We start from the raw sequence: 19,111 nt of genomic DNA on the forward strand, positions 1-19,111 counted from the left end.
ATTTGAAACATGCCAATTCAGCAATAAGACTTAAGTTTTCACATGTACTGTGACGAAAAATGCCCTGGAGGTTAAACATCAAGTATTGTTGACTGTGAAAAATTTAAAAAACCCCAATAGATCTTATCCACTTATTTCAGATACAAATGCCCCGGCATTAAACATTCCATTAAAATTAAAGGCAGGCCCGCTTACCTCATTCCCATTATACACTCATATAGGAAGATCACACCATCCCACTGGTGAGGTCGAAGGTGTACGGTAAGGTAAGGGTCCACCACTACATCCACCAATGGGAGACCAGCTTTATTAAAGATCCATTGATGGCTCAGATTTGGTCGTGGCATTACCAAAGCATCTGTTGGCAAATTGCAAAGCATTTAATTATTAGCTTCAAACGTTTGCAAAATTGTTCCACAATGTTATACACAAATACACAGTTTTTCAGTCTACATTAGACTAGAATAGGTAAAAAAGTTAATTATATTATATAGCCAGTGATTTGAGATGTGTTTCTGTAATTATGACACTTTTAACCAAGAAAAGTTACAAATGTGTTAGATCCATATGCATATTCAAAATCTTTAATTTTCTAAGTTATGGAAAGACCAGGGAGTGGGACAAATTGAATAGCTTTTTCAAAGAGCCAGCACAGGTACAATGGGCCAACTGGCCTTCTTCCAACTCTAGAATTTTGCTAGGAGGCCATACACTTAGATCTCGAATTCAGCCACCACTTCATATAAATTGGCTAAAATGCAAATGATGAAATACATTTCTCTGATTGTTCTTGTGCATATTATATATAAAGGCAGGAGTATGTACAATGAAAAATTCACCCATCGCCATAAAAACATAGGACTCTGGTAGGGGAGTCTATGTTTTTAGCTTAATCCTATGCATTCTCTGGCATCTTAAGAGGGACGAACTCTGCAGTGATAGCACCATTTTCTGTTCCTAAAAGGGTCATTCCAAATCTGTTTGACTTTTACAAAAGAGCATGCACACAACAGTCACAAGGCACATTGTGTTAATTTTCAATGTTTAAATACTTCCATGCTGTAAGATTCTGATTCTACAACTGTTAGCCAATAGCAGCTCAGAGTGGAATCTTTACATAGATGTACGTTTAGGACAGAGTTAACCAATCCAAAGATGACATTCTCAGATTGCACATTGGGGCGAGGATGGAAGAAACAAAGGTTTGACAAAAGCATAATAATATTTTTTTTAAAATATGATTCCTTTTCTCCCTCTTCTTAAAACCGAATTATGTATCCACTTATGTCAGAAGTCTCTGTACTCATCCTAAATGGTTGCTCTTTGTTTGTTAGCTTAGGCAGTTAGTGTCTGCAGATCATTTAATAGTAGAGCACATTGTAATAAGTGTTAACAGGTTAGTCCATATTAGGTGACATTACAGACAAACTCAAACATTCAGACAAAAATACATTTTATTGCAAGTGCCACTGGATAGTGATCAGGAATGGCAAGTTTGGCTAATTTTTTCCCTCTCTAAGCTCAAGGTGCTAGGACCCTTTGTGCTAATATCCCACTAGCTGAAATACTTAACTTATTAAGATAAACTAACTCAGTGCATTCCATAGATAAAATTTGGAAACTGCCTATATGGCTTGGGACTAAATTGACAACTCAATAAGGCTCCTTCAACGGCACCCTCCAAACCCACAACCTCTACCACCCAGAAGGACAAAGGCAGTCGATGTGCACACCATCATCTGTAATTTCCCCTCCAAGTCACACACCACCCTGACAAAACTATTTCGCCATTCCTTCACCGTCGCTGAGTCAAAATCTTGAAACTCCCTCCCTAACAGCAATGTGGGTGCACCTACACCACATGGACTGCAGCAGCTCATGAAGACAACTGACCACCACCTTCTCAAGGATATCAAATGGCTTTTTCAGCAACATCCACATCCCAAAAACAAATTTAAAAATGACTTTATCCACTTATCCATCAGAGAAGCTGGCAGGTTTCATAGTATTGGAATGGATCCCACTGTAATCTAACATTGTAACGGTTGAACAAGCAATTACAAACCTTATCAATTAAACTGCTTACTTGGTGCACTTGGGTCATGTCTAGGTTTACAATCCAAGTTGGTTTTTCGAACATCTTCTGTTTGACTGAATCCAGTACTGTTCCTCAATGGATTGGTATAAGGTTTTAGTAAAGGCTGCTGTGAGGAAGTTGCCAGTGATAGACGTGATGAAGAAGTAACAGCAGAGTGGAAACAGCGTCCACTCATAAAGTCCTCTGCAGAAATTGGTCCCAATATCTCAATCTCTTTCCCACCAATCATTAAGGTCTGGCCTTCAGAAAGAGTTTCAAGTTCCTTTGATTTGTATCCTGCTCCTAAAAAAAATACAATGAGGAAAACAACAGGACATTGCTATTCTTTTTGAAGTGTCATCATATACACACCTATTAGTTTTGGTGGGAAGAATACACATTTTTTGGCAATATGTAATCATAATTTTTGGAAACCAAGGTATGAGTTTTGATTATGTGTAGTGTATAATGCTTAGTCCTTATCAACTAAACTTCCATATACATGTGCATGCTATGATTCCCTATTCGTGCCTAATATTTGTTATCATGATATATACCATGTGTAATGCAAACCGATACAAAATATAATTATGCATAATCTTATTGAAGTGTGGGGGGGGGGAGCGGGTGGGTGCTGGGGAATAAAAAAAGTCCCCAACCTTCTATTAAATAGATAATTATAAATAGTTTCTGGCTCATAAGTAGAACTATTCCCATCTAAAGCTCAAATGTGGCATCTGATTCATCATCCTTGTCTTAGCCCTCATTAGAAGGTCAGGTTCACATTTAAGAATTTATAACACAAAACTTATTTGGTGTTGCTTCCACATTTATAGTGCGTTTTCTTATGTAAACTCTTTCCTCTGAATGCACAATTTTTGTAATCGAAATTTTCAATTGTCTAAAATAAGGGATTAAATATACAAAATTTTACATGATTAAATTTATCCAATGAATTTTTCTGTTTTTTTAATATTTTCATTTAAGTTATTTTGAAAAGACCTCAAACTTTTGTCTGTAGCTTTAAGTTAATATTTTTGTCCAGAACTGAGACTCGAAGTTGAATTTTGATTGTGCTACATGCAGGGTACCTAATTTTCCAGATATATCAGTCAGCAACACTAATACAACATCTTGTAGTTTCTTCAAATAATTTTGAAGGACAAATTTCAAAAGCTTAATGAGGTAAAATTTATAATGACAGATTTCTTAAAGAGGCCACATGTGTGTCTGTGCATGAGAAACAATTATGAAGTATTATTGATATTTTTGCCTTGTGTTCTATAAACTTCATAAAATATATTAAACTGAGATGGAGTGAGAAAGAAGCTGGTAAGAGAAGGGGTGTGAAGTGGAGAGGGCTTAGAGACAACCCAACAGGTTATGGTTGGAAGACAACACAAAACGGGGTCAGGTAAGCATGTTTAAGAAAGTGAGACATGGGGAGTTAAGTGTGTGTGACAAAGGAGGTTGAGAGAACATGTGAAGAACTGAGGAGGAGATGAAAAATAGAATAGGGAAATAAGAGAATACAGAGTGAGAGAAACAGTGGTTAAGAGTGAGAGGTGGAGATAAGAGTGAGGGTGGAGTTGGAATTATAAAGGATTAACAGGTGAGATATGCTAATATATGATGTAGATGGTGATGTATCACTGTCATCAGTCAGTCACATATTAGATTCTCAAGAAAGAGGTTGAAATGATGCCAAGGAGCAACATGCCAACTCTGTAACCTGTTTAGAAGTAAAGCTAATAAACAAGTGCTATGCAGATACCAGAAATGTCTACAGGCTGTCTCAGAACAAAGTCCCACATCTAGAGTCTAAGGTAGAAGAACCCATCTCAGAACATGGTGGCAGCCATGGAGACATCAATGTAAAAAACAAATTGGTGTTATCAAAAGACCATTGAGTGAAAAAACCTTTGAAAGAACTTGAAGAATTTTGGCAGACTGGAGACAGGTAACAAAGCACATACCTAGTGAGCAGTCTCTGCCTCTCCCACACCTGTTTGACTGTCTTGAGGGCCTGCAGAGAGGCCAGCAGTGGGAGTCATGGAAATTCCCTTTTTTCTGGTACCAAGCAGTGTCGGGTCTTCACAAAAAGGAGACAATGTTTTAAGTCCATTCCTTTCTTTTTGCAGTAGCCCCAACTGGCAGATGGCGTTCTCCTAAGGTAGGGTGTGCAGGAGTCCACTGCAATCCTTGACTCCATTCTTAAAGCCTTTGATACCTTTTTAAATCCACCACAGAACACTGTTATTAAGCGGGCAGTTCAGCATGTCTTGCCACCCCCAACTCCAAGTGCCAAATCGGGCTATAATTTGAGATGACTCCAAGGCTTCACACAACTCCATAGATTGGGTAGGTTCTTGGGCTCACCCATACAAAAGCCTGCCAAACCAAGTGAAAGGGTGGAAAACTCCATGCCGGCAGCCATTTTGATATGCAAAAACCCAGCATAGATGCCAAGACTGCCTAGCAGAGGGAGCGGAATGCTTCCAGTGTGGCAAAAACAGGACATATCAAGCTTACCTGACCCCGTTTTGTGTTGTCTTCCAACCATAACCCGTTGGGTTGTCTCTAAGCCCTCTCTATTTCACACCCCTTCTCTTACCAGCTTCTTTCTCACTCCATCTCAGTTTAATATATTTTATGAAGTTTATAGAACACAAGGCAAAAATATCAATAATACTTTATAATTGTTTCTCATGCACAGACACACATGTGGCCTCTTTAAGAAATCTGTCATTATAAATTTTACCTCATTAAGCTTTTGAAATTTGTCCTTCAAAATTATTTGAAGAAACTACAAGATGTTGCATTAGTGTAGCTGACTGATATATCCTGGGAAATTAGGTACCCTCCATGTAGCACAATCAAAATTCAACTTAGAGTCACAGTTCTGGACAAAAATATTAACTTAAAGCTACAGACAAAAGTTTGAGAGAAAAAAAAATTCCCTTATATGTCCCCTCATGTGACAATGTCACATGAGTGGGGACATGTTCATAATTTCCATAACAACTTTATTAAAATTTTTAAAACCCTACATGAAAACTCATCCCACCGCTGGATGAGATTTCATGTTTTTTCTAGTTGCCGCCGGGGCTCCTGGCCTGCCCGCCAACCTTAAGGTTGGACATGCAGGTCCTTTAATTGCTTAATTGATCCTGTCCATGGCCTCAAGGTGGCCACTGACAGGTCGGCGGGCTCGCCGCTGATTTTGCTGCGCCCCCGCCTTCCTGAAAATTTAAATGGGGCGGGGTGACGTCAGGACTTCCGCCCGACATCATCGCGCGTCATTTTACGTGTCGGTGAGCGGGTCCTGCCCTTGCTCGCTGACGGTAAAATCCTGCCCCAAGTTACAAGGTCCAGGGAGCACAGACCTTCTAATCAAAGACAGAATTATTGCTCCTCTTAGCTACAAGGGGCAATAGATTGTCGATTCTCTTTATGTTCTTCACATCCATTCCTATCGAGTGGTGATGTTGGCAAACTTCTAGAAATCTTAGAAAAACCAGATGATGTTCATTATTTGAATAAGTCACTGTCTTTTATGCAAGAATCCTGAACCTTTTATTTAGAATCATTGGAAATTCAGCCTTCAGAAGGTGAAGAAGTTTATGCACTCAGTAGTAAGTTCCTTTCTTTTACAGAGACACTACCCATTAGACCTAGGGCAGACATAGAAGTTATGAATCTCTCAGTTCTTCACAAAGTAAGGTCAGAGATGGAAGCTACTGATGGTACTGCAGCAGAATGTGACCATCCCCATGAACATCTGCTCGACCAGAGCTGGCTCTTCTTAGAGAATTATGAGGCAGAATCCCCTGCAGTACTGAGTGATCTCTTGGAGAGTGAGGTCCCAGAGAATAATTTACTCTCCTGTTAATGGATACACCACATGAAGTCTCTGTTGTCTTTTTAGAAGAATCAGCTGTGCTTTTAGTGGCTGATCAACACTCAGATCTTAGTTCCACTGAATCTACTGATGCATTGCCTACTTTATCTCCTGTTGTCCATGAAGAGTCTTCCATAGAGGATGCCTTACTTGAGTCCGGTCAGAATCCATAGAAGATCACACTGCCAAGGAGGTGGTACCTTCCAGGGGTGAAAGTCAATTGGCCCCTATACTTCATTCACAGCTGAATGTCTTCTTCCCTTCAGAGCTGGAGATCAGCACAGAAGTGGCGGCAGGATCTCCACATCCTCAGCAGTGCTTCTCATTACCCATAGTGGAGCAACCTCGGACAGAGAAACGCATGGCTCTCTTACCACAGCCTACAGAAAGTAGATGGTTTTCTTGAAATGTCATTGGAATTCATCTCTTCTTTTCCTGACAGTCTTACAGGAAGTTAATCATTTTTTCCTTCGTCGTCTAAGTTCATTGAAATCTCAGATCTTCAATGTCTTTTCAGTCTTTGATACGACAGCAGGTAATACAGCTGTGACAGTTTTCTCTGGAGTTGAAGTTCATTCCTTTGACGGAGCAACAAGTTCCTCAGAGTGCCCTGAGTTATTGGCCCATAACTCCCGACCTCAGGGACAGTGTATCTGGGGGATACCATCCCCCCACCGGAAGATCCCAGATAAGGGTTACATGGCAATTGCCCTGGAAGTTCAAACTTCAATGAGCATTTTCCCTGCAGCAACCATCTGATAATATGATTTAAATCGCAAACTTCAGATGGTTACAACTGTGTTACAGCAATAGTTACCTAGTAAAAAAAGTTAGAAGAATTAAAACCACTTCTAGCTTCTGGGTAACTATAGCACCCCCTACCCCACTACCCTCCCCAGCCCCCGACTACACCCTCCCCAGTGATGACCCAACCTCCACACTGGCCACTGAATGCCCCCCCCCCCACCTGACCCATCCTACAATCCCCCCAACCCCGTACCCCTCTCCCCCCCCACCAATCTACTCTATACACTTACCTTCTCACTGGCTGGACTTTTAAACTTACCTGCCTAATGGCAGCCAGGCTGTAAAAAAAAAGGGACATGTCCTCCCTCCCTCCAGCACTGCAGCTCTGGACAGCAGGCCATGGGAGCCCGTTGTGCTTCATAGATCTCGCCCAGCCTGAGTTGGAAGGTTGGGCGAGCTAGGAGTGGCTGGATTTCCAGTTAAGTAACTACAAGCCGAGTGGCAATTCACCTCAATTGCTGCTCCACCAAAAGATACGGCACTTTCTTTACTAGTCCCAGAGAATCCAAAGGTTAATTCTCATCAATGTTCTCTTTTGGATCAGTTTCTCTTTGAAAAGTCTCCGTTTTCCTTGCAGTTCAGTCATCCTGATACCTACGCTCTGCTTCCCAGCAAACCTAGTGAATATGCTGATAAAGTGTTAATCTATTCTGCAGATGATGATGTCTTACCAGATGCAGACGGAAGCCTTCAGGTCTTCACGACTTACTTCCTAAGGGGCGAGAACACTGAGGGAGACTGAATCCCCAGGACTCTGACTTGGGGAAGGGAAGAGGAGAATTTGGAGTTGAGTAGAATCTGTAGTTGTAAAAAGGGAGTTACACAAAGGGATTGAGATTGAGCAGTTTGAAAGAAGCATATACAGATAAAGAGAGTGTCAATGCTCTCATTCTGAATTTTTTTAAAAGTTGAATTTTGAAAGCAAAGCATGCCCGCGAAAAACATTGAAAGAGTGGATTGGTGGGGGAGGTTTGAGGAGCTAAACAGGTTGGCAGTTACAGGGCCTCCTCTGCCTTGCCAACTGCCTTTGAGTGGAGAAAATTGAGTTGATAGGGAGAGCAGATGGGAATCGAGCTCCTGGGACTCACAGTGACATTGAACCCCTGACTCCAAAAGCAGCCTGCAGCATTGGTGGCTTCTTTCCCCACCACATCACATCATACTATGCTAAAAAAAGCTGAAAGGAAATCAGGGAAAGAGAGAGAGATAAGAAAAAATTTGGGCAGACAGGAGTAGGGTAAAAGAAAAATAGAAACAAGCAGAAGGAGTAACAGTGAGAGAGAGATACAATATGAAAACAGCAGAAACAGGTAAGAGAATGGCCACATTCTTTCATGAATGGCATAGAAGATAAACTTATTAAATATTAAAAATCTTATGTCTGAGGACACTTTTTATTCACTTTCTTCATTATAAGTTCATGTTTCCACATTGACAATGGAAGCTGTTGATTTAAGTTACTCATACCACAACTATACCCTTTCGCCAGTGATGGTGGTACAGTTTACAAAGATAACTTCAATTAAAATTATGGATACAGGAACTTATGATGAAGTATAAAAATAAGGACAGAACGAATAACTTTAAAATGGATTTGAATTAAACCTAATAATCTCCCAGCCTCTACAAGGAAACAAAAATGTTGGAGAGAAAAACAATCAGCTGGTCCATCAAGCCTGTCTCCCATCATCGTGATTCAATTTAACACTATGTTTAGCACAAAAATACATTTAAGTAGCCTTACTTCAAGTGATGCCCAGGGGCAGACAGTGCCACAGGCTGCTCCCTGCACAGTTTGCACTGGTTTCTTCAATAATATAAATGGGAAAACTCACACGGGTCTTGCAGGTAATGGGCCATAGTATTGTCTGCTCTGGGAAATTGACACAAGTCTGCAAAACGTCACTTGAAGCAATGGTTTGGGAATGAAGTTCTCCCCCTATCCAGTAGTAGCCACAAAATCTCTGGTGAATGGCCAAGTCAGGGGGAAAATAGAGTCACAGAGGTCTACAGCACAGAAAAAGGCCCTTTGGCCCATCAGGTCTGCACTGGTGAAACAAGTACCTAACTATTCTAATCCCATTTTCCAGCACTAGGCCTATAGCCCTGTATTCCATGGCATCACAAGCGCACATCCAAATACTTCTTAAATGTTATGAGGGTTTCTGCCTCTACCACCCTTTCAGGCAGTGAGTTCCAGATTCCCACCATCCACTGGGTGAAATAATTCTTCCTCACATCCCTTCTAAACCTCCGGCCCTTTACCTTAAATCTATGCCCCCTGGTTATTGATCCCTCCGCCAAGGGGGAAAAGTTCTACCCTAATCTATCCATGGGTGGGATGAGGTTTCTGACATTAATTTAAAAAAAAAATGTCTTGACATAATTTTTATTATGTATATGTTCATGTGAGTGAGTCCTAAGTGGGGACACTTTTTTCAGATTTTCCAAATCTTTAATTTTGATTGTAAAGTTCTTCAATTCCCTGAGGCAGCTCTCTGCCTTCAGGGAGCTTTCACTGCATGCTCCCCCATGCCTTTGCAGACTTCAGCCGTTAATTGGCCAGCCAGCATGAAATTGCAGTCAGGGGCCAACCGCAGGTGGCGGGTCGTTTCCCGGCCGCTCCCGGGCCCGCCTGATGACCCAAAAAACCTGCCCATTGTGTGTTTTTTTAGATTTTCCTAAAATTAATACTTTGTTTTCTTTTGTTAAGGACTTCTAATTTCTCAGTTCTGGTTTGGCATCCCCCAGTCCAAGGGAATAATTCTACACCCTACTTCACCTGCAAACTGAAGGAGGTATTGAATTCCCCTGTGCTACACCATGGAAGATCAGCTAGTATTAATCAAGGTTAAAGAGAAACAACAAAGAATCAAACCTTTGGTCAAAAACATAAAAAGTTGTGATGCTGAATGGATCACCATTTCCTCTTTGAGATCCAAAGTGGTACATCAGACCCGGTCTCCAAAAGCAAGTAACAGCCCAAAGCAATGCTGATTATATGATAGTAGGAATATAGATTATTTAGTTTGTGTGGTCTGGGGATATTACAGGAGAGGAGCTATTTTATAGCACATACTTTATACAGGTACAACTATTCTTATAAAATACTGTAGGGCAGTAGTGATTAATTTTGGAGAAACAGCCTAGTAATACGGTAACAGCAGATGAGTACTTGACATATATATGGCATTTCTATAATCCATTTTAATGGAAGAATTAGCAGTTTAAAATGAGTGGGTCAAAATTGCACAAATGTATATTATACTATTATGTTAAATCTGCTACAATTGGCAATAGTAATTATAGTGATATGCAAGAATGGAGAAACAAATATAGTTATTTGCCAATAGAATGCCCGATTATACAAGTTTCACTGTCATAGTTTCCCGTTCAATTTAGGCGGGGTATATCCTCTTACACAAAATAGTAAACATTAGAAAATACTTACATATATGCTTGGCCTGATTTTCTGGTTCTAGGTGAAAAAAGAGTTATGCTGGCTCAATCAGCAGAGTGTCTGCATAGGAAGGGAATAGGATGGGATTGAGCCTTTTGAAAATGGGAGAACATCCAAATAATTTGAATAGGCACAGGAAAAGTTTTTGCAGAAAGCTTCACCTGTAGCACACTAAGCAGGGGATCAGTAAATCTAGCGAAAAAATGTATCTTTTCAAAAAAAATACTATAGAGGGGAATTGAAATCCTGGTGCAGGAGGTGAACCAAAATGAGATGGTCCCAAGTGAGGCTGAAGACCATCCTCTAGTAAAAGTACAGGTCCAGGCCACATTAAAGGAGGTCACTGGTCGAGTCCATGCAGGCCTTTTTGCAGCTGGCTAAAAATAAAGGTGAAGTTTGGCCTCAGAAGCAAGGTAATAAATAGCGAGTGCATTTCTCGGTATAGCACACATTAAAAAGGCTCAATGAGAATGACATGACCCTAAGACAGAAACACCCACATCTTCCATAAGGTACAATTTCACATTATGTACAGTTACAGCCCTTTCACAGGCTTTCATAATGCCAAAGCTGCCTGACACACTGCTCTTGCAGATTGTCCGTCTCTGGAAATTACAGAAGGATGCAAGCATTATAGAGTGGTTATAATGGGACACTTTAATTGCCCAAATGTAGACTGTGACAGTGGTAGTGTAAAGGGAGGAGAGGAGCAAAAGTTCCTTGATTGTGTTCAGGAGAATTTTCCACAGTAGTATGTGTCCAATCCAACAAGAAAAGACGCACTGCTGGACCTTGTTCTTGGAAATGAGGTGGGTCAAGTAGATCAAGTGTCAGTGGGGGAACTTTTACTAGACAGTGATCATTGTAATATACGTTTTAGGATGATGATAGAAAAGGACGAATGGCAATCCAGAGTCGACTTCGATGGGGCAAGAACGGAGCTGGGCCAGATAGACTGGAACGAAAGATTGGCAGGAAAAACAGGTAGCTGAATAATGGACTACCTTCAAAAAAGACATGGTTTGGGCACAGTCAAGGTATATTCCATCAAAAGGGAAAGGTAGAACAAACAAATCCAGAGCTCCTTGGGTGAAAAAGGAGATAGAAATTAAGACAAAGAAGAAAAAGTGTGCTTATGACAGGTGTCAGGTAGAAATTACAATTCAGAACCAAGAGGAGTACAGAAGGTTCAGAAGGGAGGTGAAAAAGCGTATTAGAGAAGCAAAGAGGGGCTATTCGAAAAGACTAGCAGCCAACATAAAGCAGAATCCCAAAGTCTTCTATAGACATATAAATAGAAAAAGGGTGGTAAAATGAGGAGTAGGGCCAATTAAGGACCTAAAAATTAATTTACTCATGGACGAAGAGGTATTAAATGAATACTTTGGATCCATCTTTACCAAGGAGGTAGATGCTACTCAGGCCATGGTGATAGACAAGGAAACTCTGTCACTAAAAGAGTTCAAAAGTGACAGGTAGGAAGTGTTGAATAAACTGTCGGTATTTAAAGTTGATAAGGCATCGGGACCAGGTGAGATGCATCCAAGGATATTGAAAGAAGTGAGAGTAGAAATTGCAGGGGCACTGGCCAGAATCTATCAGTCTTCCCCAGACTTGGGGGTGGTGCCAGAGGACTGGAGAATTGCAAACATTATGCCTTGTTCAAAAAAGGTTGTAAGGATACGTCCAGCAATTACAGACCAGTCAGTTTAAGTTCAGTGATGTCAAGATTCTAAAAACAATTATTCAGGATAGAATTAGTAGTCACATGGAAAAATATGGGTTGATAAGGAAGACCCTTATGGATGGATTTCTAAAGCATGTTTACCAAACTTGCTGGAATTTTTTGAAGGTGATGAAGGTAATGCTGTTGATGACAGTAGCAACGTGGATACAAAATTGGCTGAAAAATAGAAAGCAGCGAGTAGAGTAATGGTCAATGGATGTTTTTTGGGATGTAGGAAGGTTTGTAGTGGAGTTCCCCAGGGGTCGATATCAATACTCTTGCTTTTCCTGATATATATTAATGATCTAGATCTTGGTGTACAGTAAACAATTTCAAAAGTTTGTGGATGATATGAAGCTTGGGAGTGTTGTGAACTGCGAGGAAGATGGTGTGGAACTTCAAGAGGACATAGACAAGTTGATGGAGTGGGCAGATAGGTGGCAGATGAAGCTCAATGCAGAGAAGCATGAGGTGATACATTTTGGTAGGAAGAACATGGACGGACAATATAAAATAAGGGGTGAAGTTTTGAAGGGGGTGCAGGAGCATTAAGTCTTGGTTGCATAAATGCATAGATCATTGAAGGTGGTAGGACAAGTGGAGAGAGCAGTTAATAAAGCATATATTGGGCTTTTTTAATAGGGGCATAGTGTACAACAGCAAAGAGGTTAAGATAAATTTATATAAGACATTTGTTAGACCTCAGCTGGAATATTGTGTACAGTTCTGGGTGCCACATCATAGGAAGGATGTGAACACACTGAAGAGAGTGCAGAAGAGGTTTACAAGAATGGTTCCAGGGATGAGAAACTTCAGCTATGGAGATAGATTGGAGAGGTTGGGACTGCTATCCTTGGAGAGGAGAAGGTTAAGAGGAGATTTAATAGAGATGTTCAATATCATGAGGGGGCTGGACAGAATAGATAGGGAGAAGTTGTTCCTGCTCGTAAAAGGATCAAGAACGAGAGGGCACAGATTTAAAGTGATTTGCAAACGAAGCAAATGTGACATGAAAAAAAACTTTTTCACACCACGAGTGGTTCAGGTCTGGAATGCACTGCCTGGAACTGTGGTGGAGGCAGGTTCAATCGAGGTGTTCAAAATAACATTAGGTGATTATTTGAATAGAAACAATCAAGGGTACAGAGAAAAGGCAAGGCAATAGCACTAGGTCATAATGTTCAATTGGAGAGCTGGTGCAGACACAGGCTTCCTTCTGTGCCATTAAAATTCTGTGATTCTGTGAACAAACTATGGGCTTCTACTTCTTCTTCCAAAAATGTGGTCACGTTGGAGAATGGATTCCTGGAGTGTGTACGAGATGGGTTTCTGGAACAGCTGATTGAAGAAGCAACAAGCGGGGTCGGGCTTTTTTTAGATTTAGTATTGTGTGGAACCCATTTTAAGAAAATTTGAAGGACATCGAATTTTGGACATTCTTCCTCCTGAGTTTTTTTTTTAATTTGCAATGTTAAGTCAGAGCTGTGACTATGCCATTGTTCAAGGAACCATGGCTCAAGATGGATGTCCAGCGGGAAACACCGGAAAGGGAAGAGATACTTCATACATCTAAGTTATAGGCCAAACATGGGCAAGGAAACCTCCTGCTGATAACCACGTACCGCCTTCTCTCAGCTGATGAATCAGTGCTCCTCCATGTTGAACACTACTTGGAGAAAGTACCGAGGGTGGCAAGAGTGCAGAATGTACACTGGGAGGGGGACTTCAATGTCCATCACCAAGAGTGGCTCGGTAGCACCACTACTGACCAAGCTGGCTGAGCCCTAAATGACATAGCTGCTAGACTGGGTCTGCGGCAGCTGGTGAGGGAACCAACAAGAGGAAAGAAACATGCTTGACCTCATCCTCACAAATCTGCTGGGTGCAGATGTATCTGCCCATGACAGTATCGGTAGGAGTGACCACCGCATAGTCGCTGTGGAGACGAAGCCCCGCCGTCACATTGAGGATACCCTCCATCATGTTGTGTGGCACTACCATCGTGCAAAATGGGAGAGATTTCGAACAGATCAAGCAACTCAAGACTGGGCATCCATGAGGCGCTTTGAGCCATCAGCAGCAGCAGAATGGTACTCAAACACAATCTGTAACCTCATGGCCCGACATATCCCCCGCTCTACCATTACCATCAAGCCAGGGGTTCAACCCTGGTTCAATGAAGAGTACAGGAGGGCATGCCAGGAGCAACACGAGGCATACCTAAAAGTGAGGTGTCAACTTGGTGAAGCTATAACACAGGACAACTTGCATGCCAAACAGCATAAGCAGCAAGTGATAGACAGGGCTATGCGATCCCACAACCAACAGATCAGATCGAAGCTCTGCAGTCCTACCACATCCAAATCATTTATATAGATTGCGAACAACTGTGGCCCAAGCACTGATCCTTGTGGCACCCCACTAGCTTGCCATCTTGAGAATGACGTGTTTATTCCTACTCTCTGTTTTCTGTCTGTTTAGCAATTCTCAATCCCTACCAGTATATTACCCCCAATCCCACGTGCTCTAATTTTGTTACTAAGCTGTGTAGGAACTTACCAAAAGCCTTTTGAAAATCCAAATACATCATATTCCCTGGTTGCCCTTTATCTATGCTACAAGTAACATCCTCAAAAAAACTCAGATAATTTTGTCAAACATGATTTCCTTCTCATAAATCTATTTTGACTGCCCAATCTTATCATTATTTTCTAAGTGTCTAGTTATCAAATCCTTTATAATAGATTCTAACATTTTCCCTACTACCCAAGCCAATACTGTTGTGGACTGTGATGGGGAAGAGTGTCCTGTCAATTCCAGCCCCACTTTTCCACAGGTCGCAACAATAGTTTAAATGTTTAATTCACTCACAAAACAGACCAATTGTTAACGTACAAGTTGTAGTTTAGAAGTGTAATGATTTTCCTTTTTGTTTAAAAAAAATACGCACACTCAAGCCCCATACACTCGGACACAAATCCAGACGGGACAAAACATACACAGTCCCCTACAGAAGATGGAGTATGGGAAAGTTTCTTTTAAAAGAATAACATTCGAAAAGATCTTGAACCTGTTGATCTAACAAAATTCTGGTCACAGTAGGTCTGCAAGTTCTTTCAGATGGATTTGTTGGTGAAACTGTCCTTGATGACTCTTACTTACCACAACTTTGCAGAGTTTCAAAATAAAACAGATGAGTTATCCTGGTGAGACTTTCCAGAGGAAGGTTTAATTGCAAGGTGGGGCATAGAGAGGGAAAGAGAGAGAGTATATCTCTTGCAGCCTGCTTCTAAGGCACACACATTCACATTCTTTCAGAGTTTTTTTTAAAGACTGAGATGTTCAAACAATACTTCTCTAAGGCCAGGTATTTTTAACCAATCAGCAAGAGCCTTTATCCTGACAATAGCTGTTCTTGGTTAACTTTTTAAAAATTCATTCACGGGATGTGGGCTTCACTGGCTGGGCCAGCATTTATTGCCCATCCCTAATTGCCCTTGAGAGGGTGGTGGTGAGCTGCCTTCTTGAACTGCTGCAGTCCCTGTGGTGTAGGTACACCCATAGTGCTGTTAGGAAAGGAGCTCCCAGATTTTGACCCAGCGACAGTGAAGGAATGGCAATATATTTCCAAGTCAGGATGGTGAGTGATTTGGTGGGGAACTTCTGCTGCCCTTGCCCTTCTAGATGGTATTGGCCTTGGGTTTGGAAGGTGCTGTTGAAGGAACCTTGGTGAATTCCTGCAGTGCATCATGTAGATGAAACACACTGCTTCTATTGTGTATCGGTGGTGGAGAGAGTGAATGTTTGTGGATGTGGTGTCAATCAAGTGGCTGCTTTGTTCTGGATGGTCTCAAGCTTCTTGAGTGTTGTGGAAGTTGTACTCATCCAGGTAAGTGGGGAGTATTCCATTACACGTCTGACTTCGGCCTTGCAGATAGTGGACAGGCTTTTGGAGTCAGGAGGTGGATTACTTGTCACAAGATTCCTAGCTTTTGACCTGCTCTTGTAGCCACAGTATTTATATGGCTAGTTCAGTTCAGTTTTTGGCCAATGGTAGCCTCCAGGACGTTGATAGTGGGGGATTCTATGATGGTAATGCCATTGAACATCAAGGGGCTATGGTTGGATTCTCTCTTGTTGTAGATGGTCTTTGCCTGAAACTTGTGTGGCGCGAAAGTTACTTGCCACTCGTCAGCCCAAGCCTGGATATTGTCCAGATCTTGCTGTATTTGGGCATGGACTGCTTCAGTATCTGAGGAGTCGCGAATGGTGCTGAACATTGTGCAATCGTGTGCAATCATCAGCAAACATCCCCACTTCTGACTTTATGATGGAAGGGAGGTCATTGATGAAGCAGCTGAAGATGGATGGGCCGGGGATACTACCCTGAGGAACTCCTGCAGTGATGTCCTGGAGTTGAGATAACTGACCTCCAATAACCATCTTCCTTTGTGCTAGGTATGACTCCAACCAACGGAGAGTTTTCCTCCTGATTCCCATTGACTCCCATTTTGCTAGGGCTCCTTGATGCCACACACTGTCAAATGCAGCCTCGATGTCAAGGGTAGTTACTCTCACCTCACCTCGGGAGTTCAGCTCTTTTGTCCATGTTTGAACCAAGGCTGTAATGAGGCCAGGAGATGAATGGCCCTGGCGGAACGCAAACTGGGCGTCAGTAAGCAGGTTAATGCTAAGCAAGTGTCGCTTGTTTGCACTGTTGTTGACTCCTTCCATTACCTTATTAACGATGGAGAGTAGACTGATTGGCCGGGTTGGATTTGTCCTGCTTTTTGTGTACAGGACATACCTGGGAAATTTTCCACATTGCCAGGTAGATGCCAGTGTTGTAGCTGCACTGGAACAACTTGGCTAGGGGCATTGCAAGTTCTGGAGAATAAGTCTTCAGTACTATTGCCAGAATATTGTCAGGGCCCATAGCCTTTGCAGTATCCAGTGCCTTCAGCTATTTCTTGATGTCACGTGGAATGAATTGAATTGTTTGAAGACTGGCACCTGTGATGCTGGGGACCACTGGAGGAGGCCAAGATGGATCATCCCCTCGGCATTTCTGGCTGAAGATTGTAGCAAATGCCTTAGCCTTATCTTTTGCACAGACGTACTGGGTTCCCCCATCATTGAGGATGGGGATATTTGTAGAGCCTCCTCCTCCATTGAGTTATTTGTCCACCACCATTGGACAAATGGCAAGCTAGTGGGGTGCCACAAGGATCAGTGCTTGGGCCACAGTTGTTCGCAATCCATATAAATGATTTGAATGTAGGGACCAAATGTAATATTTCCAAATATGCTAATGACACAAAACTAGGTGGGATTGTAAACTGTGAAGTGGATGCAAGGAGACTTCAAGGTGATTTGGACAGGCTAAGTGAGTGGGCAAGAACATGGCAGATGAAATATGATGTGAATAAGTGTGAAGTAATCCACTTTGGTAGAAAAAACTGAAAGGCAAAGTATTTGTTAAATGGTGAGACATTGGGAAGTGTTGATGTCGAAAGGGACCTGGGTGTCCTTGTTCATGAGTAACTAAAAGCTAGCAGGCAGGTGCAACAAGCAATTAGGAAGGCAAATGGTACGTTGTCCTTCATTGCAAGAGGATTTGAGTACAGGAGTAAAGGTGTCTTGTACAGAGCCTTGGTGAGATTGCACTTGGAGTAATTGTGTACAGTCTTGGTCCCTTTACCAAGGAAGGATATACTTGCCATAAAGGGAGTGCAATGGAGGTTCACCAGGCTAATCTCTGGGATGGCAGGGTTGTCTTATTAGGAGCGATTGAGGAGACTGTGCCTGTGTCCTCTGGAGTTTAGAAGAATGAGAGGTGATCTCATTGAAACTTACAAAATTCTTACAGGGCTTGACAGGGTAGATGTGGATAGCAGGTTGGTCTAGAACCAGGGGGGACAGTCTCAGAATAAGAGGGAGGCCATTTAAGGCTGAGATGAGGAGGAATTTCTTCTCTCAGAGTGTGGTGACTCTCTATCCCAGAGGGCTGCTCAATCATTGACCAAGGCAGGAATCGATAGAATTCCGAATACTAATGACATCAAGAGATATGAGGATAGTAAGGAAATATGACGTAGAGTAAATTATCAGCCATGATCAGTTTGAATGGTGCAGCAAGCTCAATGGCTAAATGGCCTACTCCTGCCCCTAGCTCCTATGGCCACCTGCTGATAGCAAACTGGCTGGTTCCTGGATAATTGCTAATGATGTGCATAATGATGTGGTCAGATATCACTTGAAGATTAATTGAGTGATTCATTCTTTTGTACGAAGAACCTCGAATTACTGTTTGGAGCTCTGATGCCAAAACAGGTGTCATCTGCACTCAGGGGAAGCCTATTATCCAGTGCAAGCTCCGTCCATAGAAACATAGAAAATAGGAGCAGGAGTAGGCCATTCGGCCCTTCGAGCCTACTCCGTCATTGATTATGATCATGGCTGATCATCCAACTCAATAGCCTGCTCCCACTTTCTCCCCATTTCCTTTGAGCGCTTTTGCTCCAAGAGCTATATTGAACTCTTTCTTGAAAACGTACAATGTTTTGACCTCAACTACTTTCTGTGGTAGCGAATTCCACAGGCTCACCACTCCCTGAGTGAAGAGATTTCTCCTCATCTCAGTCCTAATGGTCTGCCCTGTATCCTCAGACTGTGACCCCTGGTTCTGGACTCCCCCACCATCGGGAACATCCTTCCTGCATCTACCCTGTCTAGTCCTGTTAGAATTTTATAGGTTCCTATGAGATCCCCCCCTCATTCTTCTGAACTCCAGCAAATATAATCCTAACCGACTCAATCTCTCCTCATATGTCAATCCTGCCATCCCAGGAATCAGTCAGGTAAACCTTCGCTGCACTCCCTCTATAGCAAGAACATCCTTCCTCAGATAAGGAGACCAAAATTGCACACAATATTCCAGGTGTGGTCTCATCAAAGCCCTGTATAATTGCAGCAAGACATGCTCCTGTGCTCGAATCCTCTCGCTATGAAGGCCAACATATCATTTGCTTTAAAAACAAAAAAAACTGCGGATGCTGGAAATCCACAACAAAAACAGAATTACCTGGAAAAACTCAGCAGGTCTGGCAGCATTGGCGGAGAAGAAAAGAGTTGACGTCA

The 19,111-nt window shown here is 42.1% G+C and overlaps 1 protein-coding gene across 4 annotated transcripts in view; it reads right to left on the bottom strand.

The window, feature by feature from the left end:
• The window catches only part of rad54b (RAD54 homolog B), a 221,420-nt gene that overhangs the window by 40,076 nt on the left and 162,233 nt on the right, over nt 1–19,111 (bottom strand). For all 4 annotated transcript variants that reach the window (XM_041189921.1, XM_041189920.1, XM_041189923.1 and 1 more), the window contains 2 exons: nt 2,087–2,380; nt 196–358 (listed from right to left, as the gene is read on the bottom strand). In XM_041189921.1, the coding sequence (XP_041045855.1) occupies nt 196–358; nt 2,087–2,380 (457 nt within the window). The remainder of the gene's footprint in view (nt 1–195; nt 359–2,086; nt 2,381–19,111) is intronic.

This window comes from Carcharodon carcharias, chromosome 6 (assembly GCF_017639515.1).
Source record: "Carcharodon carcharias isolate sCarCar2 chromosome 6, sCarCar2.pri, whole genome shotgun sequence".
Lineage (NCBI taxonomy): Eukaryota > Metazoa > Chordata > Chondrichthyes > Lamniformes > Lamnidae > Carcharodon > Carcharodon carcharias.